Below are 25,165 nucleotides of genomic sequence, written 5' to 3'. Positions count from 1 at the left end.
TAATATCACATGAGCGTAGGCTGCATTACCCGAGGAGGCGTTGTACTGTGGTGGACCGGTTTCATCGCCCTCAAGACCGGCCGTGTACCGCCACCGAGCGTTCGTGTTTAAATGACTTGGGGGGCGGGAAGTTCGGCAAGTCAACGTGGAGCTTTATAATTTCACCTAGATACTTTGGCCAGCACCCGGGCATTTTGATTATCGATTTTTATCTTTTATCTTTCTTTTATCTTGAATCATCTGTCTTTAGAGTTCGGCAAACAAGGATTTGAATGTGACCAGTCCCCTGCGCCGTCACCCGACAGGATTGCAAAGTACGGAGGACTCGCCTAGGTGAGTACAACCTAATGTTCGGCCAAGATGATAAACGTCGCCAATTCCCGGTGGGTTGGCCACTAACGTGGAACTAAAGACGGGTGTTGTACTGTAGATATGGCCCGCGTGGTCTGTGAGCAGATTAAAAAAAAAAAAAAACGAAAAACAGTACAATAAAGTGGATCCCAATTAGGAAAAGGGCGGTTGAGCCACCATTCACAACGTGGCCGGGCGGATCTGATCGTGCTTAGCGCTCTGCCAAAAACCCAGCCCTGCCTCGACCGGGTTCCTTGGAAAGGCCGGGCCCGCCGGAAGAACAGGTTTGATTGTCTTTCAATGATGCTAGAGTCATCCTCCATATTCGATATGAAGCCGTACTATACGAATTCTTTGTCTCCTATTTAAAGGTCATTCACGTAGAACAGGGGGCACCTGAATGAACCGGGCAGATCCCATACCCACAAGTCTCAGTCCACATCATTACACCGATCCTAGGCCTCTTACAGTAGTTTGTACTCGGAACGCATTGGCAGTGACCCACTTCCTGCACTGCAGGGACCACTTGAAAAGTGAAAAATTGGAGACTGTGTCCATCTCGCATTTCCAGAAGCTCAGGGGGGGGGGGGGGGCTACACGGAGAGCACTTAGCAATTCCAGTTTCCCCTGCCATCAATGTGGATCTTCTGACACTGGGTGAAAATTTGCCGATCTCTGGAGTATGTGAGCACACTGGTTCCAATGTCACTGTACTCCATAGGCCTCCTGTCCTCCCTTGGGCGAATCTTGCCTCATGTTGTACAGGCCCAGTGAACTATGAACCTAACCCAGAACTTAGAATGTGGAACTCAATATCTTGGCAAAGTTAAGAACATATACTAGAATAGAACTATGATCCTGAACCGACATAGGATTCTACAAAGACGTACCCAAAAAGAAACCCTGCATAGTACGACGGTCACTCTCCGAGACCCGCGTTCCTAGATCGGGGGCGGATCAGCCCCCTTTTGTTGCGAGCCTCTTTTTGTGTTGCGCCCACCCCACTCGACGCGAAGTTCCTGAACTCTGCCAACCCCGAACTAGGCGGAGCCGATCCAGCCTTCCCTAGTCTTCCAGACGTTTCACTCGGCCTTCCTAATTGCTTCGGGACCCAGCCCCATCGAGAGCAACTGCGGGCCCTTCCAATTTGGCTTGCCTTAGCGGCATGTCATCAACTTCTTGCGGTGTAGCATCGGCCTCGGATCCTGTGATTTGCGGTGGCCCCCATGATAGTCCTTAGTCCATGCGCGCGATGATATAAACGCGTGGGAGGGGCACCCTACATTTGGCCTCGGTCAGATTCCCCCTAGTCGCTTGGAATAGCCCCCCCTTCTTCCGTTTTGGTGCGGTTGACTCGGACGATCTGAGGCAATCCCTACAAGGATCTGTATATCCTCCGACCGACCGTCTTTGCGGCCCCCCCCTAACGGTGTACCGTAGGATGAGTGGCTTGCCCCCTTTCTTCGTGAGAATCTGTCTCTGAGCACAAAGTACCACGTACACCGACCAAATCAGATAAAAATAAATGAAAAACGAAAAACCAAAGGACTGAATCCACGAAGGCTGCCGTTCCCCGGCTGCGACGGAGCAACAGTCTTCTGGTCTTTCACAATCGAACCATCTGTTCCCAGTCCAGGCCCCTCTACCCCCTCTACAATAGTGTGACACGACGCGCGGGTCTGATAGACACGTACACACCAGTACAGCAGGCTGCAGGTGCTGATAAGAAGTGAGGCAGCCTCAGTGTCGTCATAGCTTATAGCTCATAGCTAGAAATAGGGTTCCAAAAAAACTATCGGTTTCGGCCGTGCTCTGCGTCGGGCGCAGTCCGGGCTTCATGCAGGCGACCATCTTCAGGAGGCCACTACCGGGTAACAGAGCCCTGCTGGGTCCGCCTGAGGCGCGACGCCACATAAGGTCCAGGTGCAAGTGGGTCGGGGAACGAGCAATTTGGGGGTGGAAAAGAGTCACACACACGACGCCTGGTGGCGGAGCGTAAGAAGGAAGCACGTCAGAAGAGGGGAAAAGGAAGCGGTCAGGAGGAGAGCGAGGAGAACAAGGAGGACCAGGAGAATGAGGGGCTTGGATTTACACGGAACAAGGGGCCACCACCAATAACATCCCAAAGAGCTCCCCCTCCCAGAAGCTGCACGTTGAGGCGCCAGCCTCTCACAGCGCTCAATCTACCTGCAACAGCGCTTCGGGCCCCCCAGGTTTCTCCTTCTCCCGTTGCTTAACCGCTATTTGGGGGGTTTCTGGCCCATGCGCCATCATTCCTGGTTTCCTTCCTGCAGGGGCCGATCCTGGAGACCACACTGTGACACTCAGACATACCATTCCCACAGCCTCCACTTACCCGACCGTCCCCCAAAGGACGATCAGTGCAGCTGGGAGCAAGGGTATCTGCAGCGACGCAGTGAGATGGCACACTCTCCCGCAGGGCATCTGATAATCGGCATTTGTCATGCGTGTGATGGAGAAACTTGGATTGCTCGCTTCTATACGGCACAGTCCGGCACCCGGGCTGCTTACAGCCCAGCACTTTGAGTCAGCTGCACAGGACGTTTCCAATAATCGACGCCTATAGGCAGGATCCGACATTGCCCAACAGTGAACACTATCGAAACAAAAACCCGGATGCCTATCCCAGTATTGGTCCTTGGATAGATCCCTTACCCCCTACACCATTCACCGTTCACCAATCTCGGCTCATGGCTCACGACTCACGGGTCTACGGCACTGCGCCCGGCGACTCAGCTAAGATGTCCCACATTAAACACGTATGCCCTGTGGAAAGGAAAAGAGAACCGAAGTTGTAGTGCATCCTCAACCGCCTCGAGATTCTAGACATGGGACCCAATGGATCCAACGGCGATCACCTTGCACACCCTCAAGTCAATCATAGCCGAGAACGCAAACGATCATCAATTCTGCAGCCAATTCCAAGGTGGAAACACCCTCCCGACACTCGCACGGCTCCACCCTGTCCATCACTTGCCCCTTTGCCAAAGCACCGAGTCTAAACTAGATAGTGTAAATTTCCCCTACCGCTCAACTCCGTCCACTCCGTCGTCTCCGCTCCCAGAATTAGAGGTGAAGCGCCTTCGTCTCAGTTTTGCCGACTCGTATACTTTGGGCCGCGATGGGGCCCTGAAGCCACGCACGATCAAATTTTTTCACCTCTAGTTTGCCCTTGCGGTAGATCATTGGTAGAGTTTGATCTCTTTTTTGCGCTGTCATGCACCGCTGTTTCGGCGTCGTAGGCGTCGTAGGCGAGTAGTGCGTCCATAGTGCCCAGTAGTCTATTGCGAGGTCGGCCGCATCGGGTAATTAGTCGATTTTCCGTGCACCTTTATCGGCCGATCGTTGGGTCATGTGCTTTCTCGAGGTTGGGCTTACGCTAACTTTGGCTCCGTGGGAAGTTTTTCCTACACCATTTTTTGGCAGAGTTTTACTGGTGTTGGGCTAGTGTTTTTTTAGTAAGGTGGAAGAGACTTCGGTGTGGATGGGGTTATTCTTCCTAGAATTATACGTTGGCGATCAACTATGGTAACAACTATACCAAAAGTTGAGCCACCTCCTTGTTAACGGGGCAATCAATATCAGTCTTCTCCGATCCTCTGTACAGCGGGCTCTCGGGTCACTCCCGTGCTTACGCGACCACCTGATTAGCAGAAGATGGGAGAAGGAGGTACAGAAGCGAAATGAGGCAATTTGCTTCTTTACTAATTTTATGAATGATCAGAAATATGAACCATTTCCATCTGACCACGCTAGTAATCTAACTAATTGTTTTTGCATATAATCTATCTGCGGTAGCACTCTAATTTCAAGGAAGCAGTCATAGCGGGAATACGTCGACTGCGAAGCTAAATCCCGCGATCCACACCATTTGCGCGCAGTTTCTGGCAAGGCCAGTGGGCGCGATATTCCCATTCAAGACCTTCACCGGCCTGAGCTCCGAGGGGAGGCCAAAGCACATCTTGTTCGTTCCACACAATCCATGATCTATTGGCACTCACTCAGTATGGTGCGGAGGTTCTGTGATATCAAGATGCGGATACTCCACCGTGTCCCGCTGCCAGCAAATACGGGGCCGTCGAAAAGTTCACGAAACCCTTCACCGCCGTCTTCAGTTACAGAAGTTGCGAGTAGATTGCTACTGCCTATTTTCCAAATCATGATCGTCGTGTCGAACGCCACCGAGGCCCAATATGTGCCGTCGCGAGAGAAAGTGAGTGCGTTGACAATAGTCTCGTGGCCTTCTAGGGTGATGAGAAGTTCTCTACCAAGGAAATCTCATATCTTGACAGTCTCATTCATTTATCCTATTAAAACTTTATCAATAAATCACGTGAACTCCGAGATAGTTGACTATGGCTTTGTAACTCTCAAGGTGCCATTGCCAGTTGGTTTCCAACAACGGACCGTATGATCCTCTGGTGCCGATGCCATGATGCTTTAATGTGAAATCGCAACAGAAGTGGATGTACCAAACCGACCCTAGAAGCCAGACACTCGGCCACCGTCAAAGAGTCCGACTGAGCTGGCGCGTGAGGCTACAAGCGAAGATGAAGGTGCATATTGTGATAGAATGATCGTAGGGCATATGAAGTATTAACGACGCAAGTCACTGAATTAATGCGATGATCTATTGAAGTAAACACATCATTCCTCTAGAACATAACTCCGAGACCCAGTCCTACCAGAGCCAGCCAGCTACCAGATGCCTTCCCAGCAGCAGCTCCTGACTTCGCGGTCTCTTCAGCCTTATTCATTTTTTCGGTTGCAGTTGCAGCCGCAGTCTCAGTCGGATGAACTTGAGCTGCCGACTCAGTCTCCCCAGGAACGGAGACATCTGCAGGAGTAACCGTGGCGGTTTGAGGGCCGGGAGTAGTCCAAGTCTGTGGCACGTCCGTGATACCCTTATCGTAGTGGTTCGCGGTAGCGCAATCTTTTTCGCTCGCTAGCTGGGCAGAAAATGCATCTGGGACATTGGGGCAATCCACGTAGCAGCTATTTCGTTAAGTTAGTACTCGGATATCATACGTATGTGTGTGAAATTGAGTTTAAGGTTGAACAACTGGAGGTGTGTATATGTAAGACAAGTATACTCACTTGGCAATATTAGCCTGACCGGAGCACTTGCAATCCCAATTATCATCGGAACATATTGCAAGTCCCCTTTTCATAGCTTCGACACATGTATCGACGACTCTGTCACTCGTAAGAAACGAATCATCATCATAGAGTCCTTGAGTGCTTTACCTTTGGTCAGCGCACAGCCCGTTGGCTACTGCACTTGCGGAGGGTGTGGGTGCTAGATCCTGAGCAGCGACCAGACTGGCCGATGCCGCGAGCAGAAGCGAAAGGTTTGCGGTAATGAAGCGCATTTGGACGATGAAATCGATCAATTTGAAGGGTCAAAAGTAGGCAGAGAGTGTATTCTATGCGCTCTAACACGCAAAAAGATCCAAGAATCAAGAAGAGGAATCAAACTGGCTCAGAAGCAAGAATATATGGCAAGGATTGAGACCATCAGAACTTGAACGTTACATCTATCTCGAGATAAGAAGGGTACCTCGGAAGGTCCCAAGGTTCTAGTTCCCGTCTAGGTGAATTATGTCTATTTCGGGCAGCACAATGGCAGGAGAGAGCTTGACAGGGAGTGACAAAGACCCCATGGGCCTTCAAATCAGGGGGTTAGTGCCTGGGTACCATAGATGGCTTAGAGTCGATCCAAGGTTGACCACGTTTATGATGAGTAAGTTGCTGTAGATTCCGGAAACGGACTTGGATTAAGTCGACTATACCATCGAGAGCCATTGCACCTTCCGAACAACTATAATTTATAATTCATGAATATCATCCGCAAGCAAAACCAAATAAAAACCTCTCGATTAAGATTGACTCTTCTTCAAACTCAATCATATCTGTGAGCTACAATATGAGTAGAAGGCGAAGTACTGCTTCTAGATCTTCAGGCTCTCCGGAGTCGCATTCCAACAAGAGGGGTTACATTCCTCGGTTGATTCCGCTGCATCAGTCGACCAATGACGAAACGTCATGGCCGCTTCAGGAATGTGAGCTTTTATCTCGCTCTTATCGTTGATCGGGACATGATTCAAGTCAAGTTACCTGCATGGGGATAGTCCTACCATCTCGAAACCCTGGGTCTATCCACTCCACGCTGATTATGTTCGGCCCTGGGCATGCTGCAAATGGCCGGGCAGCATCTGCTCGACGGAACGACCTCGGCAGCAAGAAAACATCCTCATTGAATCATCCAAAAAAAATGATCTAAAAAAGACATGCATGTACAATCATAGTGACGTCAATATCCATGGGTATAAGAACTCAAGAAACTTGAACTTAACGAAAGATTTTAGTTCTATTCAAGTTCTATCAAGCGTCTCTCCTCTTCCTTTACAAATATCTGACAAAAAGCATATACTGAAGAGAAAAATTGCCTCCAACATCTCAAAATGTCGACTTGCGCAAGGAACCCAGAATCGAAAAGTGACGGGATTGCAGGTAGTCCTCGTACGACGAAGAGTCGAGTCCTTGAAGCTGGCGCTTCAATGGTGCAAGACTTTACACCGGTCAAGCAAATATGTGCTCATCTCAATGCATTTCACGTCTACGCCAACGACCCAACTCGATGCGTCGAAGCCAACCACTACTGCACGCATTTGACAGAAGGTATGTAGAATCGCCTGCACGTGCTCACTGTGGTAGTTATGCTTCTCAATTAATTAAATGTTCCAACAGATGTCCGACAATGCCTTATCTATGACTCCCCCGAATCCAATGCTCGTCTGATCGGCGTCGAATACATGGTCTCGCCACGCATATTTGTCACTCTTCCACCCGAAGAGCGGAAGTTATGGCATACGCATGAATTTGAAGTTAAGAGCGGTATGCTCGTTATGCCGGCCCCAGCAGGCGTACCTACCGCCGTGTGGGAAGCTGCCGAGACGGCTGAGATGGCAGATGTTGCCCCGATTTATGGAAAGACATATCATTTCTGGCAGGTCGATCGTGGAGATATAGTACCAATGGGTCCACCGCAGTTAATGGGTAGCTTTACGACACCTGATAGCGTGAAGCTAGCTCACGAAGGCGGTTTAGATGGGCTGCTGAAAGATCGCAACGAGAGGTTTGGGGTCGACCATCATCAGAAGGCGAAGAAGCGAGAGGATATTCCACCCGTTGAGAAACATCCTGGTAGGTCTCTTTCTGCACTATATGGACCGCAGTACTGGATTAAGCTGACCAACTCGCGTTCACTGTTAATAGACGCAGATGAAATGATGAGATGGCCTATGCCATAAGATATATACTGGATGGTCATGGAATAAGGAAAAGTTTCAAATGTTCAGACATCTTTCAATTGCAAATATATATTCATGTTTACGAGATTTATCCCCACTATACCAGCCTCAAAATCCCAGTCTCATAATGAAATGAGGTCAAGATCGAGTTTGGATGGAGGACCAGCCTGGGAGAAGGCCCAGACTGGCATGATTAATCTTGCTTCACTGTCCACACTTGCTCGTCCTGGTGTTTAATTTCGGCGACGGCAAGCTCTAGCAATTTTAGAAGCGAGTGTTCCCTGCAGTTATAGACTGCAAGGAGGGGTAGTATATGATAGGCCAATTGGCATACATGATTCGATGCTGCGGTGACTCCAAGTTTGCAATGACGAACTGCTGGTGCTGCATGACCTAGCGCCCACACATTAATGGGCGATCTAGCAGACCAGCAGGATCATTGCGATGCAACTGGAGTCTCGCATAATTGCGCCTGTGCTTCAAAGGAGAAGTTGTTGACTTTGCTGTACATTATGAAGAAGGAAAGGAAAGGAGAGGAGCCCGGAAAAATCAGACTGCTTATAAACGGGCCGCGGGTCACATGACATTGACGATAATCGATAGCAACAACTTCTCGAAGCTCGAAGCATGTGCTCGAGGAACTCTCCATGGACCGTCTTTTGCGATCAGCGCTGAGGCTTCAGCGGGGTACCATTGCCCGGTATGCCCTCAATGGCACAGGCTTGTTCTGCGCCATCTCTTTGTTCTGGGAGCACGTCGTGACAGTGCAACTCAGCGAGGGACCTTCGATGTATCCGACCTTCAATCCTCGAGGCGACTGGCTCGTCATCTCACGACTACACACCAATGGTAAAGGAATCCAAATCGGCGACGTGGTGCGGTTTAATCATCCGACGTTCCTCGGCACACACGCAGCCAAGCGGGTGGTGGGAATGCCCGGGGACTTCGTCTGTCGTGACCAAGCGTTTAGCGAGGAAGCTGGGAAACAAATGGATATGATTCGGGTATGTATACTTCTTGGACCTACGTTGAATGCATTTGCTCATCCTGCGACTAGGTCCCCGAGGGTCACGTATTCCTTGTCGGCGACAACCTTCCCTGGTCGAGAGACTCGCGACAATTCGGCCCGGTGCCTCTCGGACTTATCAATGGCAAAGTTGTTGCACGACTCTGGCCGAAGTTGGAGTGGGTGGAAAATACCATGCAGCCCGCGCAATTGGACTAAGGCTGTCGCGACTTGTTCTGGAAATTTGCGATCATACGAGCATCTATACGGAGTTTGGGACTTGAAAGGAATTTGGTCTGCTGTGCATATTCATACATATTCAATTGTACAATACAAATCTTTACTCGAACGACGCCTGGGAGAGACTGAATGTGTCTACCGGAAGGAAGAGGGGTTTCTCCGCTTGTAGGGAAGAGGCTCGACCTTCTTCCGGCGCAGCTCCACGTCGGCTTCGTTGAATCCGATCTGCTTCATAACCTCCAATGTGGTCTCGTCCCACTGGGTACGGAACAGGTGCGCACCGATGGCCTTCAGGTGATAGCGGGCCTGCAGGGTGCGGAGAAGAGTGTTGTCGCGGTCGGTCTCCTTGGCCTTCACGGCCGCGTAGTCAAGCGGTTGGGAGTCCTTCTGCTCCATAATGAAGACAGAGAGACGGTGGTAAGGGCTGCCCTTCTGGGCAACCGGAGGAAGCCAGGGGAGGACGACCTGAGATTCTGCCGAAAGCTGAGAGAGATCGACCTTGGTGTTGACGGCCGAGATGGGCACATTGACGGCTAGGTAGTGTGTCTTATAGTCGAAGCTGTCCACCTCAACGTTAGGAACATCGGAGTCGACAACCGCAATAGTAACTAGCTTCTCTCCACGCTCGAAAAGCTGCACGTCCAACTTGGGTGCGCTAATGCTGTTCTTCGCCTCAACGAAATCTCCGGGCTGGACTTGGCGATAGTTAAAATACAGTTTGGTATCGACGGTAGGTTCGCAGTGGGGCAAGACGTCAGGAACGACATTCATCTGTGTAATACGCTGCACCAAGATCTTGCGGCGGTACTCGCGCCACTTGCGGTCGGCCAGGAAGCGGTAGATGGGCTTGCTCATATCGCCTATCAGAGGAGATTTTAGCGTCAATCCTCCATCTTCCGGGTTGGGAGGTTGAACATACCTTGACCATCTTCAAATTTGCGCTTGACCAACGGGTCATTGATATCGGCGTGAATCTTGAGGTGCTCCAAGTGTTGTTGCATCGCGTGCACCCGGGACTTCTGCGAGTTCTTGCCTCCGGCCTCTTCAGGAGACAAAGCCTCCACTCTCGCAATTCTTTGCCTCATTTTCTCAATCTCTTCCAACTTCTCTGCTCGGTCGGCAAGCAGAACCTGTCGTGCTTCCTGGAAACATTGGTAGGGCAATTGCTCGAAGGGGAGGTTGGCAGAACCCTGCAGCGCAGCACGGCGACGACGAGATCCGACGGGAGTGGTTCCCTGTCGCATCAAACGTCTCTCCAAGCGGGGACTTGAGACGAGTTCCGGATCGGGGGACTTGTGGAATGGTTGGCTGTCTGGTTGAGCCTCTCCGACGGCTGCCGTGGAGTGGAAGCCGCGTGCCGAGAGCTGGATGGCCGGCAGGCCTCTAGTATATGTGTTGCGAAGGCATTGAAGCAGCGGCTTGGATGCCCGCTCGCAATGAGCCATGTTGAAGGATTCCGGGGAATTGAGATGGGGTTGAGGGTCCAAGGTGATGTTGTTGTCCTCGGGGGAACTTTTTCTGCTCTAAGCCAAGACTTTTGCTAGCGCCCACCGCCTCCCCGGAATCAACTTTTGCTCTTCCTATCTCAACGCCAGCACACCATATCAGGAGCACTCGACATACGCATTGAAGTGCTTATTGAAAATGCCTGGAAATGAGACACTCCGGGCGCTGAGACTGCTGTCACGCAGCTCTGGCGGACTCCTGTCGGGGTCACAAAAAGTCACGGTACGAACCTTTCATCTTTTCGGGTTGATTCGTTTTAGAACTCAGCTGCAAAGACGCAATCACTGACTATTTTTTGATAAAGCAACGATGCCTTGCACGCTCCATGGCTACTGAGTCTCAAGTCACCGGCTCCTCCCCAGACATCACGCGATCGGCGCCCGCACCCTGGGATGCCCCCGTCACAGTCATGACCTACAACTTCCCTACGATGGAACCCGCTCGTTTTGTGGAATACTCGCCAAAACACCTGTCAATGCCTCTGCGAAGGGACCTCCTCCACCGCGCCATTGTCTACGAGGGTGATAATACCCGACAGGGAACCGCCAGCACGAAGTGGAGGGACGACGTGCACGGTAGCCACCGGAAACTTTATGCACAGAAGGGCTCCGGCCGTGCTCGTGCCGGTGACAAGCAATCGCCGGTTCGAAGGGGTGGTGGTGTTGCTTTCGGTCCCCATCCTCGCGACTTCTCGACCGATTTGCCTAAGAAGATCTACGATCAAGCTTGGCGCATTGCCCTGAGCTACCGCTACCAGCGCGGTGAATTGATCGTCATCGATAACCAAATTTCGCTTCCTTCCGGCTCGACGCCTTATATGCTCGAGTCCATCTTCCGCCAGAACGGATGGGATACCAAGAAGGGCCGGTCGACACTCATCACGGAGCAGGTGAATGAGGAGTTGTTTGACAAGGTGCAGAAAATGGAACGATACGCGTCAATCATGGATCGCAGTGACGTGGACGTGAAGAACCTGCTGGAGACCCAGAGGTTGATTATTGAACGGGTTGCGTTGGACCGGATTCTGAGCCAACACTCGCGGGATCTGAAGAGCCGACCTGCGAAGGCGACTTACTAAACGGACTCAAGACTGGAAGTCCATGGGTGTATTGTGCATTGATATCTCTTTCTTCGTTGTATTCTGGCCATCTGTACAAATAGAACATGATCTACCTTTGACCTCTGATACGTCTGGTCCGCGGGCACGCTAGATGTAAAATACCTGACAGTTTCGGAAAGATCCTACCGCAATTTCTTTCCTATGAGAGTAAACATGTGTAGGTTGCTAACGTGAACTTTTTTGACAAATTCTAGCCGATTCCATAGCAACGTGCCTGCTGCGAAGACATCTGGTTATCGTCGGGGCGGAGAAGCTGCGGCGGTGGCCTCGGACCGGAGAAAACCCAGAAAAACTCCCGAGGTCGACGGTTAAGCGGAGAAGAACATCTGATTGTCCTTTCTAAACCTGTTTCCCCTCATTCTTTTTCTTTCCACCTGTCTTCATGTTGCTCCGGCACTCATTTTCACGGTTACCATCACCGCCGAGCTGGATCTCGCGGTTCCCTTCAGCCGCCATGCCTCTGCGCGCCAAAGTGACCAACCCTGCCTTCTGTGCAACTGCTTCAGTATGACACCATTGAAGATGGACTCAGCTTGAAAGACATGCTCACCTTCATTAGATGTCTACATCCCCCGCTATTCCCAAGGAACTCCCTGGCGACGAGCCCGATGATGTCCTTTTCAATTCCATCTACGGTCTTCGCAGCGTTGAGCTTAACCGTCCTAAGAAGCTTAACTCTCTCAATGGCTCGATGGCACGCAAGATTTTCCCCCGTCTGAAGGTCAGTTTACACGACACGTGTGGACAAAGCAGGATACTAAAGGCTCGGCGAAATAGGAATGGGAAAAATCGCATCTCGCAAATATCGTCCTCATTTCTGGCGCCGGCGAGAAAGCTCTGTGCGCAGGAGGTGATGTTGCCGCTCTGGCACTCCAGAACGAGAAGGGTGAGGAAGGACAGCGCGCATCGACAGATTTCTTCGGACTCGAATACCGCCTCGACCACATGATCGCTACATACTCGAAGCCCGTTATCTCCTTCATGGACGGAATCACCATGGGCGGCGGCGTTGGCCTTAGCATGCACGCTCCCTTCCGTATTGCGACCGAGAAGACCGTTTTCGCCATGCCCGAGACTACAATCGGTTTCTTCCCCGACGTTGGTGGCTCGTTCTTCCTTCCCCGATTGGATGGCGAGGTTGGCACATACCTGGCCCTGACCTCGGAGCGTCTGAACGGTGTCCAGGCTTTGTACACCGGTCTTGCTACCCACTTCCTGCACTCGAGTGTTCTCGCCAGCGTTACCCAACGTCTTTCGGAGCTGGTGTTCCCTGACGACGTCGGTCTTCCCGAGCGCCTCGATACCGTGAACAAGACTATGGCCGAGTTCTCGCTCGGTCTGCCTTCTCTCAAGGAGGAGCCCATTCTGCTGGCAGGTGAACTTCGCAACGTCATCGACCGCTGCTTCAAGTTCAACACCGTCGAGGAGATTTTCCAGGCTCTTGAGGCCGAGGCCCAGAACCAGGAGTCCACCCAGCAGGAGTGGGCTAAGAAGACCCTAGAGACTCTCTCGATCCGCTCTCCTACCTCGCTCAAGGTGACTCTCCGCCAGTTGCGGCTCGGCAAGAAGTGGAGCATCTCAGAGACCTTCCAGCGCGAGCACGAGATCTCCGCGAACTTCATGCGCCATCCCGACTTCGTGGAGGGTGTCAAGGCCCGTCTGATGTCCAAGCCCCCTCGCCAGGCCGAGTGGCAGCCCGCTACTCTGGCCGAGGTCACCCAGGAGACCGTCGACCGCTTCTTCACCATCCCCGAAGGCGAAACCCGCCTGCCGCTGGAGAATAAGAAGGACTACAACCGCTACCCGCACGAGCGATTCTCTCTGCCTTCGGAGGCCGAGATTGAGAAATATGTGCGCAATGGTGTCGAGTCCAGCAAGCAGGTCATCAAACATTTCGTCAACCGGTCGAACCAGAAGGAAGGTGTGGAGGAGAAGGTTTCCGAGGTCTTGAGCAGACGGACAAGGACTGATGACACAGGCTATAAGTGGGTATAAAGAGTGAGCTTTCAGCAATATGCATGTAATTTTTATTGTCCCGATGGCATTTGCTGTCCGTATGTACTAGAATTCACCCCGGCTTTGGATTACAGCAATTGTGTTCTACAGTTTCTTGCTTAGGCTGGAAACAGATCGTATAATAGAAGTAAACGGGATATTAGCCGCTAAAAAGAGAAATCAACACTTAGGTACTCGGCTCGGTCAGCCCACCCGCGGCTTCACGCACCCGCAATTCCCGACTTCAACCTTCCACAACGGCTCTTTTGAAATTCCCACATCACGCTGACCTTGCAATGATATTGAGCTGCAATTAACTGAAGAGCGACATGTATTTTGAAGAGAGGCCCTTAGGGGCAACCCGGGTATCCGAGGACGGCTCTCACTCCGAGCCACTTTTGTCCGCTGCAGACAATGCTGTACCAGTAACGAATGGCTCAGCTGCATTGTCTCGGCCCGTGTTAATACGACTATATATCTCGCATGCTCTCTCAGCATGGAACTCACGGATATTTGAATTTGGTGCGGTGCTCTTCCTGGCGTCTATCTTTCCCGGCACGCTACTCTATGCGTCGATATATGCCCTGGTTCGGGCTCTATCGGCTGTTGCGCTATCATCTTGGCTTGGTGCACGAGTGGATAGTCTAAATCGCTTAGTAGCTGTGAGACATTCAATTGGTATGTGCTGGGGGTGAATAACGACACGAGAAGCTGTTGGCTAATTGATTTCAGTATGGCAAAGAATCCCTGTTGCGGCGTCTTGCTTGTGCTTTGTGTTTCTTTCAGAGTCTACAGATTCATGGATCACTACGTCTATTTTGTTTGTTGTGGTTGGCTTCTTGGCCTGTCTGGAGAAGCTGGCTTCCACTGCAAATACTGTGGCCGTGGAGAGAGACTGGGTACGTGGGCACGGCCCAAGCGGTGTTGGTTCTTGCTAATGTCAACACTTCACTAGGCTATTGTCATTTCGGAGAGCATCAATGTACCTCGGCAAGGTGAGACTACTTAAAAATAGCATGTTTCCTAACCCTTTCTAATTACAATGACTACAGACCTCAATGCATCGATGAGACGAATCGATCTCTTTTGCAAGCTGATTGGCCCTCTGTTCATCTCATTTGTCGATAGCTACTCTACTCGAGTCGCCATTTGGACGATTTTTGGGTTGAACATGGCGTCGGTGCTGATTGAGTATCTTGCCATTGCCCAGGTTTATCGATCGGTCCCTGCCTTGAAGAGGACAACGACCATTCTTCGCCGAGATGACACAGACGCAGCCGCAGCCACGCGAGTTCAACCCCGGCAATGCCAGAGCTTTGTGAACCACTTGCGGGAGGCATCAGAACCATGGCGTGAGTATGTGGCAAGTCCCGTATTCCTCGCGTCATTCGCATTGAGCCTGCTTTACCTTACAGTGCTCTCTTTCGGCGCTACAATGGTCACATACCTTCTCGAAAGTGGATTCAGTTCGCTGGAGGTCAGCTTTATGCGTATTGGGTCTGTGGCAGCCGAGCTATCGGGCACTTGGACTGCACCGCTCATCATGAACAAAATTGGACCCATCCGATCCGGACTGTGGTTCCTGAACTGGCAGCTTTGCTGTGTCGCTGGTGCGACTGCTACCTTTGTGATTTGGGACTCGAACGCCAAACTAGTTGCAGGTAGCCTGGTTGTAGGCGTCGCTTTGAGCCGTATTGGTCTTTGGGGCTTTGATCTGTCGGCACAGTTCCTGGTGCAGGAAGTAAGTCTTTTATTTCTTCACTGTTCCAAACCAATACTGACGTGCGATCTATAGAATGTTCAAGAGCATGCTCGGGCACGTTTCTCTGCCACTGAGGTGGCACTGCAGAACATCTTTGAGATGCTCTCTTTTGCGTCTACTATAGTCTTCCATCTGCCGAGCCAATTCCAGTATCCAGTGATGATTAGCAACGGAGCAGTTGCATTGGCCGCCATATGCTTCGCAACGTATGTGCGTAAGGAACGCGGCCATCTTTTGCACAGATCCAAGTGCCTAGGAGGCGACAAGGTGCTACATCGAGGAACTGGGTCGGCAGCGTAAAGTACCTGGGCGTACCTGAATGGTACCTGACTGGATTTGGGGGCCAAACATTGTATAGTTATAGTTATCAAAATAGAATTCCACAACCAGACAGACGATCAACCATGTGCAGTCCGAGCGTCATGCATATTAGGAGAATAGATCAAGTGCCATATTCATCCAGAATCATCGCGTTAAAGCCGGACCCGGAGCTCTCCACTATTCGCAAGCCGTGGGTCGCGCAATTGCGGGGAAAGTTAGCCACGCACACTGTCAAGAAGTCGCGGTCGACTATGCCCCAAGATATTCAGGGACGAGTTCCATCATGGAGGTATCTGAAGACCGATCACCCAGCACATCATGTTCGCCCCGACTAACGCATGCGCTGCGCTTACAGGTGCCCCAGGCCCGGGGATCAGGTCGGTCAGGCCCACGCCGCCGGACCGGCTGCTTGACATGCAGGGCTCGCAAAGTGCGATGCGACGAGGCCAAACCAAGCTGCGCCAACTGTGATCGACTGCGCCTGCGATGCGTCTACAGACCGCCCATCGCGCTTGGTTCCTGGGCTTCGTCTCGCCGCTCTGTTGAGTCGACCGCTGCGCATGCGCATCGTGTGACACAGACGGCTCCCACGCCTGCCATGGGCCCTGCTTCGGCGGCTGCTGCAGTCGCGGCTGTGTCGCAGCGCTCGCCGGATCTTAACTTCTTCGGAACTGTGCTTCGCTCAGACAACCACCATCGGACAATCCCCGCACCGACATCGCCGATGCGACGATTGCCCGGCGATGCAGAGTCATACCCGTCGGAATTAGGGGGCCCGTTTGACATGCTTGGGTTTATAGGAGGGATTACATCGGAGTTGGAGCAAAAACATCTCGACTTGACAAGTGGCCTGTCAGCGATCACAGCCAGTCCGTCCGCGCAGTCGTTATCTGCGGATATGGCTGCGAGTGCTACGGACGATGGGCAGATTATTGCTGAAAGACGCACGCCGCTCAGTCCTGATGGTACGTCATCGCTAGTGGATGGAATGTCGATTGGCACCGCATCAGACGCCGCGACTACACGTGGGAGTTGGTCCGATCCGGGTAGTACCACATATGAAGAGCAGTTGCTTCAGCATTTTCTTGCCATTGATCCTCCGGCGGCTATTTTTGGACCTGTCTTGATGGAATGGAAGTATGTACGGCCTTCCGTGCTGGCTCATGCGCGGGATTTTAGTCCCCTTCTGAATGCGTTGTATTGCTATTCAGATGTTCATAAAGCTCTGTTAGAAGGAAAGCGCTGGCGCTGGGCACCTACATACTACCGAGTTGCTAGTTCTGAAATGCAGGCTTGCTTACTTGGGGATGTGACCGACTCAACACTGGTCAAGGCCTTTGCGGCTGTGTTTTTCTTAATGTTATCCGAGGTAGGTGTGGTTTACTCCGTCTTCATATGATGTCAGCTCACAAGCATTCGATCTAGCTCTACTCTTCTCCCGAGTTGTCTTCGCCAGGCACATCCTATCTCCATTCATCATACCTTCTTTTACAACGATTCAACGATCGCACTCGACATTGGACGGGTCTTGGACATCTACTAGTGTCGTGGATATCCCTTCTCGACGTCAAATCATTGATTGCAGGCCGTGACGGTGACCCTTTAACTGAACTGGGCAATTTACCAGGCAATTTACCATCAAACCCCCAGCCTTCAGAGACACATAGCCCTCAATTGTCACGAACGTCTTCAGCCGATGATGATAGGAGCGAAGATCCTTTTCGCAGCCCTAGCTATCTGGTCTACGAGGCGATCGTGGGTCCGGCTTTCCGCTTTTTCGTGCAGGCACAGCAAATTGTGCGACGAATAGTCTGCATAGATCTACACCATCGCAGCCGCGGAACACTCAGGGACGAGTTCGAAGTTCTCCAGATAGCCCATAAAGTTGGTGCAGATCTCGAAGCACTATGGCACCGACGACCGTCTGTGATTGATGTATATGAGCAACCGGAAGCTTTGACCGATACACTCTGTCCCCCCGTGGCCCTCGAAGTATGCCGCACATTCAGGCAATACGTGGTCAACTTTCTCGCAAACTTCATCTACTTGCATCGCGTTGCGTTTGCCATCTACCCTCGCACAGATCGTGTCAACGGTGCCGTTGATCAAATCATCCAACTAGCTACCGTCGAGTCTGTAGGAGCAGGTACTGGGCATCTCCCCGTTAGTTTCCTTTGGCCTTTATTCGTCGCCGGCCTAGAAGGTTCACCAGAGCAACGTCAGTGGATTGTACAAGAAATGCAGCGCATGGCGACTGCTGAAGATACTGAGCCATCTGCAATAATGACTCGTCACCCAGCCGCAGACAAGGTCATGTTATTGCTAGAGGAGATGGCGCGACGGCAAGATACCTCGCGTACATGGGCAGACTCACGGTTTGTGCGGCGAGAGCTCTTCCCTGACTTTTTCATCATGATTTAGCGTTTCATCTTGAGCGAATCTTTTACGGTGCATGTGCATCATTAATGCAGAGACGTTCGATTTACATTCCAGAACCGCAAGGCCGAACTGCATGTAGTTAGCTAGGAAGGCTTACTTCCAAGGTTATAGCAAGAAATGTAACTTAAAATAATCCAAAAGAGTAAATCAAAATTCTATTTTCTCATGATATCATTAACTGTGCAAGGTATCATTACATCTCAATATCAGCAACCTGAGCAAGCGTCCAAGCCGTGGAACTCTAGAACGGCCTCTCAGTACGCTGGAAGCGCGGCGGCTCGCGCGTGAATTTCTCAGGCGTATCTCTTGCACCATCCTTCCAATAATCAAACTCCATCCAAGCATTTTCCGGCATCTGCGCCTCGGTAGCTTCCAAGAAATCACCGAGATCAGGACACAGAGGAATAACACCGGTCTCAAGAACATACTGATCCCAAAGCTTGAGGAGTCTCTTGAGATGCTCGGGGTGGGCATCAGCCAGATCGTGAACCTCGCCAGGATCCTTGACGAGATTGTACAGCTGCCATTTCTCGGGACCCTTGGGCTTGGGAATAAAGACGATCTTCCAGTCACCGCAGCGGAGTGCGGCGCGGCCGCAGGTCTCCCAGCCTTGGATAAAGTCCTTCGGGTGGATGCGCTCCGCTTCGCCGGTGGCCCAGGGGTGGAAGCTGACGCCACGCATGGAAACAACTTCACGGCCCTGGTAGTTTGGCGCGGGGTGTTTGACGCCGGCCATGTCTAGGATAGAGGGTGCGAGGTCCATGACAGTCGAGAATTGGTCGGTAATGCCGCCGGCAGCGGCAGTTGCGTCACCGGGCTTGACGTTCATATTCTTAGGGAAGCGACAGGTGAAGGGGACGCGGACGCCACCTTCGGTGGTATAAGCTTTGTATAGACGCGAGGGTGCAGTGGCGGCCTGCGCCCAGCGCGGACCGTACCAGATGAAGGAATTTCCGGCACCGAGGTTCTCCAGGCTGTTGTTGTAGTACTTCTGCAGGTGGGGCATCACGCCGTTCTGCACCATGGGATAGGCCTCGTAGGCGGCGCCCTCGGCACCGTTGTCGGACATGAAACAGACGAATGTATTGTCCAACTCGTCGATCGATCGCAGGTAGTCGACCACTTTGCCGACGTTGGTGTCAATACACTCGACCATACCGGCGAAAACTTCCATGGCTGTAGAGGACTTCTTCTTTTCCTCTGGTGTAAACTCCTCCCAGGGCTTGACTTCCTCGGCGTTCACGTCGTGAGGCTCGACATCCTCGCTGATCATACCCAGCTCCTTCAGGCGCTGCAGACGCTTCTGACGCAGAACATCGGGGCCCTCGTCGTAAACACCACGGTAGTGATCAATGTATTCTTTAGGAGCCTGAAGAGGCCAGTGGGGCGCAGTGAAGGGCAAGTATCCAAAGAAGGGACGATCTCCTTTACCATCAGGGCCCTCGCTACCGCCGCTCTCCTTCCATTCCTTCAGGTAATCAATCATCTTATCGCCATATCCATCAGACGAGTACCAACCCTCGGGCAGCTTGCGAACATACTCGCCATCCTCCATGTGCAGAGCAATGTACGAAGCCTCAATGAAGGTAGGGATCGGGTCCTTGTCACGCAGCTCCGGCTCGAAAGCATAGTGGTTGGAGCAGGCGGGGAGGTGGGCGAACGAACGCACGAAGCCACGCTTGTGAGGTGATCGCTCAGGTGTCAATCCCAAGTGCCATTTACCCGACATCACGGTGTGATAGCCTGCATCACGCAGCACTTCGGGCAGAGCAACTACGCGCTCGTTCAGGTATCCCTCGTAGCCGGGCATACCGCGCTGGGGAGCGGTGCTCATGGCAGAACCTTTGGGACCGTTCTGGCCGGAGATGTTGGTCCATTCGATCAAGTTACCCAGGCCGGCGATGTGGTGGTCCGTACCGGTCATAATCATGGCGCGAGTGGGCCTGCATTGGAATTGGATGGTTAGCTTGTATGTTCCACGCTCACCTCAGTGAACGCAACTCACGAGCATGCTGCCGCAGCGTGGAAATCTGTGAATCGCAAGCCCTCCTTCGCAATGTTGTCAATGTTGGGCGTGCGAATCTCGCCACCGAAGCAGCCCACATCGGAGAAACCGAGGTCATCGGCGACGATAACGAGGAAGTTAGGGCGTTTGGCCATGGTCAACACAGGCAAATAATTGAAAAGGATAGGAAATACAAAATGAGCAAGGAAAACAAAGAGGGGTAGCCGCACGCGAGTCTTATATCCCCCGCTGATCGACATCGGAGTTACTCCCGATCCCTGAGCTACAGCGCCATTGCGACACCTCCTTTCGTGCTCGGCTGGCATCAATCGCTAGTCGGCTGTCGGCTACAATTCCCGGCTATAGTTGAATATATTCCCGAGTGGGTAAAGACAAGGCGCCAACACGCGCCATGTGGATTCCATGGGTCATGTAACCGGCTGTAATATTACATGCGGGGAAGCTGTCGCTACACACATTGACTGCCGGTATTGTCGTTCCACTCTGTACAGACTTCCGCTGATCGCGGGAGCCCTGGATGCCACGCTTTCAAAGGCCACGAACCTCTTGATGAGTCCAGCCGAAGAGGGAATCGGTCCACAATAATATTGAATTGAACCAAAGGTTCACATCTCCGACTACACAGACACTAGAAATGACAACATTGCGTGATGTCTCCACTCCATTGCGCATCGGCTATCGGCAGTCCATGACATAATACAGGCAAATCCGGAGAATCAACATGCCAGAAGCAGCGCAAACCAGACGTTTCAAGCCGCGACACTTCGGCAGTGCCTGCTCATTCCTTAGATGAGCTAAGTTTGTCTCCCGCTTCTCCGCAACTATGCCGGGCCATGTGAGCGCCGGTATATCAAGAACCTCCACCCTCGCCCCGACTCCTGAATCCATTGTCTCTTCTTGGCGGACTCGGTTGGACAGCTGGTGGATCCATACTTCGACTTCATTTACTTCATACTCCCAGCTTCCTCAGAACCACGACGAGGATCAGTTGGGTCAGCTAGATCCCGGAATGGAGGCATTACGCCTCTCCAAGGCCCGATGGCGCACGTACTGGCTAGCCGTCGTACTGTGTTGCGGCGGTGCACTATTTGGATATGACTCTGGTGTTATCGGTAGAGTTCCCTCCATGAATCAATTGATTCCCTCCTAACTTAATCAAGGTGGTGTTCTCACCTTCGAATCATTCCAATCCTCATTTGCATTCAGCAGCGCAAATGAAACCAGTGTAAGCTCCATCGCAGTCGGCATCCAACAAGCCGGCGCCCTGGCCGGCTGCTTCATCATTTGGCCAGTAACCAACCGCTGGGGCCGCAAGATCGCCATGATGTCCTGCTCCGTGGTCTTCTGCATCGGCGTCGTCCTAGAGATCATAGACGCCCACTCCCTACCACTCTTCTACGTTGGTCGAGTAGTATGCGGCCTCGGTGTTGGCGGCTCAGCGACCGTCATCCCAATCTACATGTCCGAAATGAGCCCAAAAGAAATCCGCGGCCAACTAGGTAGCTGTTACCAGCTCACCTACACCATCGGCATCCTAGTATCTTACTGGATAGACTACGGCGTCAAATCCATGCCTTCCACCGCTACCCAATGGCAGCTCCCAATCGGGCTCCAACTCGTCCCTGGCGCATTGATGGGCCTGGGAATGTTCACGCTTGATGAAAGCGTCCGCTGGCTCCTAGCACACGGCAAAACAGACGAAGCATGGCGCAGTCTAGTCTGGATCCGAGCCGGTGATGGTCCCGCCGTAAGGGATGAGTTCGCCCAGATGTGCCGCGGCCTCGAAGAAGAGCGCCACGCTACAGCGGGCTTCAGACCCCGGGAACTCCTTGAGTGGCCGAACATGCACCGCCTGCTTATCGGCGCTGGCCTCTTCTTAGCACAGCAATCAACGGGCTCGACGGCACTGGCTTACTTTGGCCCGCAGTTCTTTTCCCTGCTCGTCGGGCCAGGGGACCAGAACCTACTGCTGACGGGTATATTTGGCGCGATCAAGGTGGCGGCTTGTCTTATCTTTGTGCTGTTCATGTCCGACCGGTTCGGACGGCGCCCGGTGCTGGCTGCCGGGGCTTCGTTTATGGCTATTTGCATGCTTGCGACGGCGGGCGTGGTTAAGAATTATCCGCCACAGGATGGGGTGGTTAGCTCAGCGGGCATTGCGACCATTGCGCTAATTTATCTCGATATTATCGCGTATAACTTTAGTTGGGGGCCGCTGCCATGGCCGTGCACTAGCGAGATTTTCCCGACGCGAATCCGTGAGCCTGGTGTTGCCTTTGGTGTTGGATCGCAGTGGCTGTTCAACTTTGTTTGGAGTTTCTCGACGCCTTATATCATGGCTGGTATTGGGTGGGGTACGTTCCTCTTGTTCGGAGTGCTGGATATTTTTATTGTGGCGTTTACTTTCTTCTGTCTCAAGGAGACGGCCGGAAAGACGCTTGAGGAAATCAACGACATGTTCGATGGTATTGATCCGGACACTGAACATGGTTGGAAGAGCAATGACCTGGATGAGACCACGGGCCCAAATGCGCAAGAATATCTGGACCGCATGGAGACTGCAGACACTGCAGATACCGCGAATAAGCATACCGCCCACCTCGAGTCGACTGCTGGACGGACCTGACTCCGTTATATGAACTAAGGAGTGCATTGCACAGGGAACTGAGAGATGTATAAAGAAGTGCCTAGGTATAGACAAGACAAGAGTACGTGCATGAGCACAGTATCATCCAAATCATTCAAGAACAAGATACATGATCCTGCCCATAATAAACTGGTTCTTCCTCTTTCAGCGGTACAGTGCAACCTCTATTAGCCTATTACGTAATTCATTGTGTTCTTTGTAACTTAGGCATCGGTATTCTAGACCAATGATCCTAAGTTGGTCGGGCCTAGTGTGTCTATAAAACTCTTGATCACGATCAAGAACTTATCAACTATGTCACTATGTTTTGACCTACAAAACAAATTATAAAAAAATCAGAATGAGCGGCTAGCAAGTACGTAAGGTAGAAGCAAGAGGAACATTTATTTAGGATCAGTTCATGAACAGATGGACAGGCTACAGTTACTTCATATTAGCTAGGGTCGTGAGGGGGATACGCCGCAAAGAAGACGGTATCGATCCTGGGAGAATAAACGAGGAATCTCGTCTGAATTTGTCGGACCTGCGTAGGCTGAAGTGACCAATCATCAAGGTATTAGCTAGTATAGGCAGTCAATAATTCGCCGTAAAGCGTTCGCAGATCTTCAAGGCACCTGAACTCAACATCTATATTTCTATAAAGTGGCGCAAATAGAACCGCTAAGGAGTGGACATGCACAAACTACTAAACCTCCATACACCCCTTGACGAAGTTACTTCTGCAAAAGTAGAATAAATATGGGTAGGTAGAGACAATTACTACAGAAGACAAGTCTTCATGTATTTTTGACCGTATATTACTACATACATACTGCTATAGGAATATTAATATGCCGGGGCTATTCCATAAACTCTAGAGCTTATCTAGGCAATTAAAAAAGAAACAACCAAAGAGTGCAAAAGTGGTGACACCAGTTTCGAGACGTACTAACTATGCCACGCATGGAAGCAAATAAAGAGAGAAAGACCATCGAGCCTATTAGCTATCAATTGCTACTTTGTAAACTCCAGACACCCTCCAGCCATCCAGACCAGATCGCAAATAAAAAGTGCAATACAAAGGATTCCATCCGGGTAAGCTTTTTTTTTTATGGTTTTGTCCATCACCCCGACAGAACCCGTCTCCATCATACACACATCTTGTGTTCATTATCTCATTAAACGTTGATCAGGTCATCAAATGTATCGTCCGGCGAAAAGGTATATGAAGACTCGGAAACAAGCGATGCCTCTGAATTGCGACGAAGCTGCTGCTCAAAGGCCTCTGCCGCAGCCACGGCAGCTGGTTCCAGCTGCAGTGGATCATCGAATCCGAAAGAAAGATTCGAAGTTGTCGCAGCCTGGCTCGTAACAGGTGTTTTGGTCGGAGCAAGCGTAGGAGGAGCTCGGGGGGGAGCTCGGGGCGGCGAGACGGAGATGTGGTCCACGATATTGATCGGTGGATCTACTGGCGCCGGGGCCGGGGCCGGGCCATCGCTATCGGTGATCCTCTTCACCATCTGCGCAAGATGAAGTTTGATAGGCTCATCGCCACACTGGGCATGCTTCAGCACCTCGTTCTTGAGGCTCAAGATCTGTGAGCGTAGACTAGCAATTTCTCCTTGTAGCCGCTCTTTTTTCTCCGACTGTTCCTTGTAGCGATACTCCAGCTTCTGCGTATGCTCTTTCTTCTTCTGTCGACATTTGCTCGCCGCGAGACGGTTGCGTTCTAGGAACTTGGCCCGTTTAGCTCGCTCTTGAGGAGGGATGTCATCGAAGTCTGGGCTCAGACTATCTGCTGCTGATTTGGACTCGCGCAGGCGGCGGCGCTTGCTGGCACTCTCGTATTCAAGGCTGGATGATTCGTGGGTGTGATCATCGTAGGGTGGTGGTGTGGGCTGGCCATTGCGGACCTGGGCGTTTTTGAGATCCCGTTCGAGTGCTGAGCCGGCAAAGGCCGCTGCATCTGCTTTGGTATCCCAGGCCATGCCCATTGTTGGAGAGATAGGACTGAGGCTCCAAAAATGTGGTTCGTCTTCGTTCATGGGCAACCCCAAGAACTCGCCGGAGAAGGCATTTGGCGCCGTGAAAGGTGAGGGCCCAACGGCGCTTCCAGTGTCGAGAAGGTGAAGGTCGCTAGGCAGGTTCAAGTTCCCAGTTGACATGGCAGTGTTTCAATCAAGGAAGGTGCACAGTCGCAAAGCTGGGGATTGTTGTTTCCTTGCCTTGGTAATTAGGTAGTTTGGGGAAGTCTTTGTTTCGGTGATCAGGCCAGGTACAGGTAAGCCCACCAACCCCCAATCATAGAGTCTCGTTCAGACCTAGCTTTTGACTCAGGGTTTGGGCAAAAGAAGATGGGAACCACGGTCGATGAGCCGGCCGGTGCCTGAAGAAGTGTAGGCCCAGGTGTCGCTCGGCTGGTTGGAGCCACGGTCGGAC

At 51.8% G+C, this 25,165-nt stretch overlaps 10 protein-coding genes across 10 annotated transcripts; 6 read left to right on the top strand and 4 right to left on the bottom strand.

Moving 5' to 3' along the window:
- Nucleotides 1-5,027: 5,027 nt before the first annotated feature.
- On the bottom strand, nt 5,028-5,744 carry N7443_002279 (uncharacterized protein; the record flags this gene model as incomplete). The annotated part of the gene is made up of 3 exons (XM_056882335.1): nt 5,028-5,367; nt 5,470-5,568; nt 5,620-5,744. 3 exons carry the CDS (start codon nt 5,742-5,744, stop codon nt 5,028-5,030), a joined length of 564 nt encoding a protein of 187 aa, XP_056744176.1.
- Nucleotides 5,745-6,836: 1,092 nt separating this feature from the next.
- Nucleotides 6,837-8,910, top strand: N7443_002278 (uncharacterized protein; the record flags this gene model as incomplete). Its single annotated transcript, XM_056882334.1, has 4 exons — nt 6,837-7,053; nt 7,123-7,578; nt 8,289-8,689; nt 8,743-8,910. The coding sequence occupies 4 exons, from the start codon at nt 6,837-6,839 to the stop codon at nt 8,908-8,910; spliced, it is 1,242 nt and encodes a 413-aa protein (XP_056744175.1).
- Nucleotides 8,911-9,066: 156 nt separating this feature from the next.
- On the bottom strand, nt 9,067-10,376 carry N7443_002277 (mitochondrial 54S ribosomal protein mL38; the record flags this gene model as incomplete). The annotated part of the gene is made up of 2 exons (XM_056882333.1): nt 9,067-9,791; nt 9,851-10,376. The coding sequence occupies 2 exons, from the start codon at nt 10,374-10,376 to the stop codon at nt 9,067-9,069; spliced, it is 1,251 nt and encodes a 416-aa protein (XP_056744174.1).
- A 199-nt stretch (nt 10,377-10,575) lies between these two features.
- Nucleotides 10,576-11,515, top strand: N7443_002276 (mitochondrial 54S ribosomal protein uL4m; the record flags this gene model as incomplete). Its single annotated transcript, XM_056882332.1, has 2 exons — nt 10,576-10,659; nt 10,742-11,515. The coding sequence occupies 2 exons, from the start codon at nt 10,576-10,578 to the stop codon at nt 11,513-11,515; spliced, it is 858 nt and encodes a 285-aa protein (XP_056744173.1).
- A 496-nt stretch (nt 11,516-12,011) lies between these two features.
- Nucleotides 12,012-13,552, top strand: N7443_002275 (mitochondrial 37S ribosomal protein mS47; the record flags this gene model as incomplete). Its single annotated transcript, XM_056882331.1, has 3 exons — nt 12,012-12,062; nt 12,117-12,278; nt 12,335-13,552. The coding sequence occupies 3 exons, from the start codon at nt 12,012-12,014 to the stop codon at nt 13,550-13,552; spliced, it is 1,431 nt and encodes a 476-aa protein (XP_056744172.1).
- Nucleotides 13,553-14,594: 1,042 nt separating this feature from the next.
- On the top strand, nt 14,595-15,614 carry N7443_002274 (putative iron-regulated transporter; the record flags this gene model as incomplete). Its single annotated transcript, XM_056882330.1, has 2 exons — nt 14,595-15,293; nt 15,348-15,614. 2 exons carry the CDS (start codon nt 14,595-14,597, stop codon nt 15,612-15,614), a joined length of 966 nt encoding a protein of 321 aa, XP_056744171.1.
- A 304-nt stretch (nt 15,615-15,918) lies between these two features.
- Nucleotides 15,919-18,056, top strand: N7443_002273 (Zn(II)2Cys6 transcription factor; the record flags this gene model as incomplete). Its single annotated transcript, XM_056882329.1, has 2 exons — nt 15,919-17,004; nt 17,061-18,056. The coding sequence occupies 2 exons, from the start codon at nt 15,919-15,921 to the stop codon at nt 18,054-18,056; spliced, it is 2,082 nt and encodes a 693-aa protein (XP_056744170.1).
- Nucleotides 18,057-18,315: 259 nt separating this feature from the next.
- Nucleotides 18,316-20,234, bottom strand: N7443_002272 (arylsulfatase; the record flags this gene model as incomplete). Its single annotated transcript, XM_056882328.1, has 2 exons — nt 18,316-20,017; nt 20,080-20,234. 2 exons carry the CDS (start codon nt 20,232-20,234, stop codon nt 18,316-18,318), a joined length of 1,857 nt encoding a protein of 618 aa, XP_056744169.1.
- A 689-nt stretch (nt 20,235-20,923) lies between these two features.
- On the top strand, nt 20,924-22,726 carry N7443_002271 (sugar porter family MFS transporter; the record flags this gene model as incomplete). Its single annotated transcript, XM_056882327.1, has 2 exons — nt 20,924-21,212; nt 21,261-22,726. 2 exons carry the CDS (start codon nt 20,924-20,926, stop codon nt 22,724-22,726), a joined length of 1,755 nt encoding a protein of 584 aa, XP_056744168.1.
- Nucleotides 22,727-23,904: 1,178 nt separating this feature from the next.
- atfB (bZIP transcription factor atfB) lies at nt 23,905-24,891 on the bottom strand (the record flags this gene model as incomplete). The annotated part of the gene is made up of 1 exon (XM_056882326.1): nt 23,905-24,891. One exon carries the CDS (start codon nt 24,889-24,891, stop codon nt 23,905-23,907), a length of 987 nt encoding a protein of 328 aa, XP_056744167.1.
- Between the last annotated feature and the right edge of the window lie 274 nt (nt 24,892-25,165).

This window comes from Penicillium atrosanguineum (genome assembly GCF_028827265.1).
Source record: "Penicillium atrosanguineum strain IBT 20685 chromosome Unknown utg000002l_segment0_segment0, whole genome shotgun sequence".
Classification (NCBI taxonomy): Eukaryota; Fungi; Ascomycota; class Eurotiomycetes; order Eurotiales; family Aspergillaceae; genus Penicillium; species Penicillium atrosanguineum.
The sequence above is the reverse complement of the archived record's forward strand: the minus strand, read 5'-3'. Positions and strand labels throughout refer to the sequence as shown.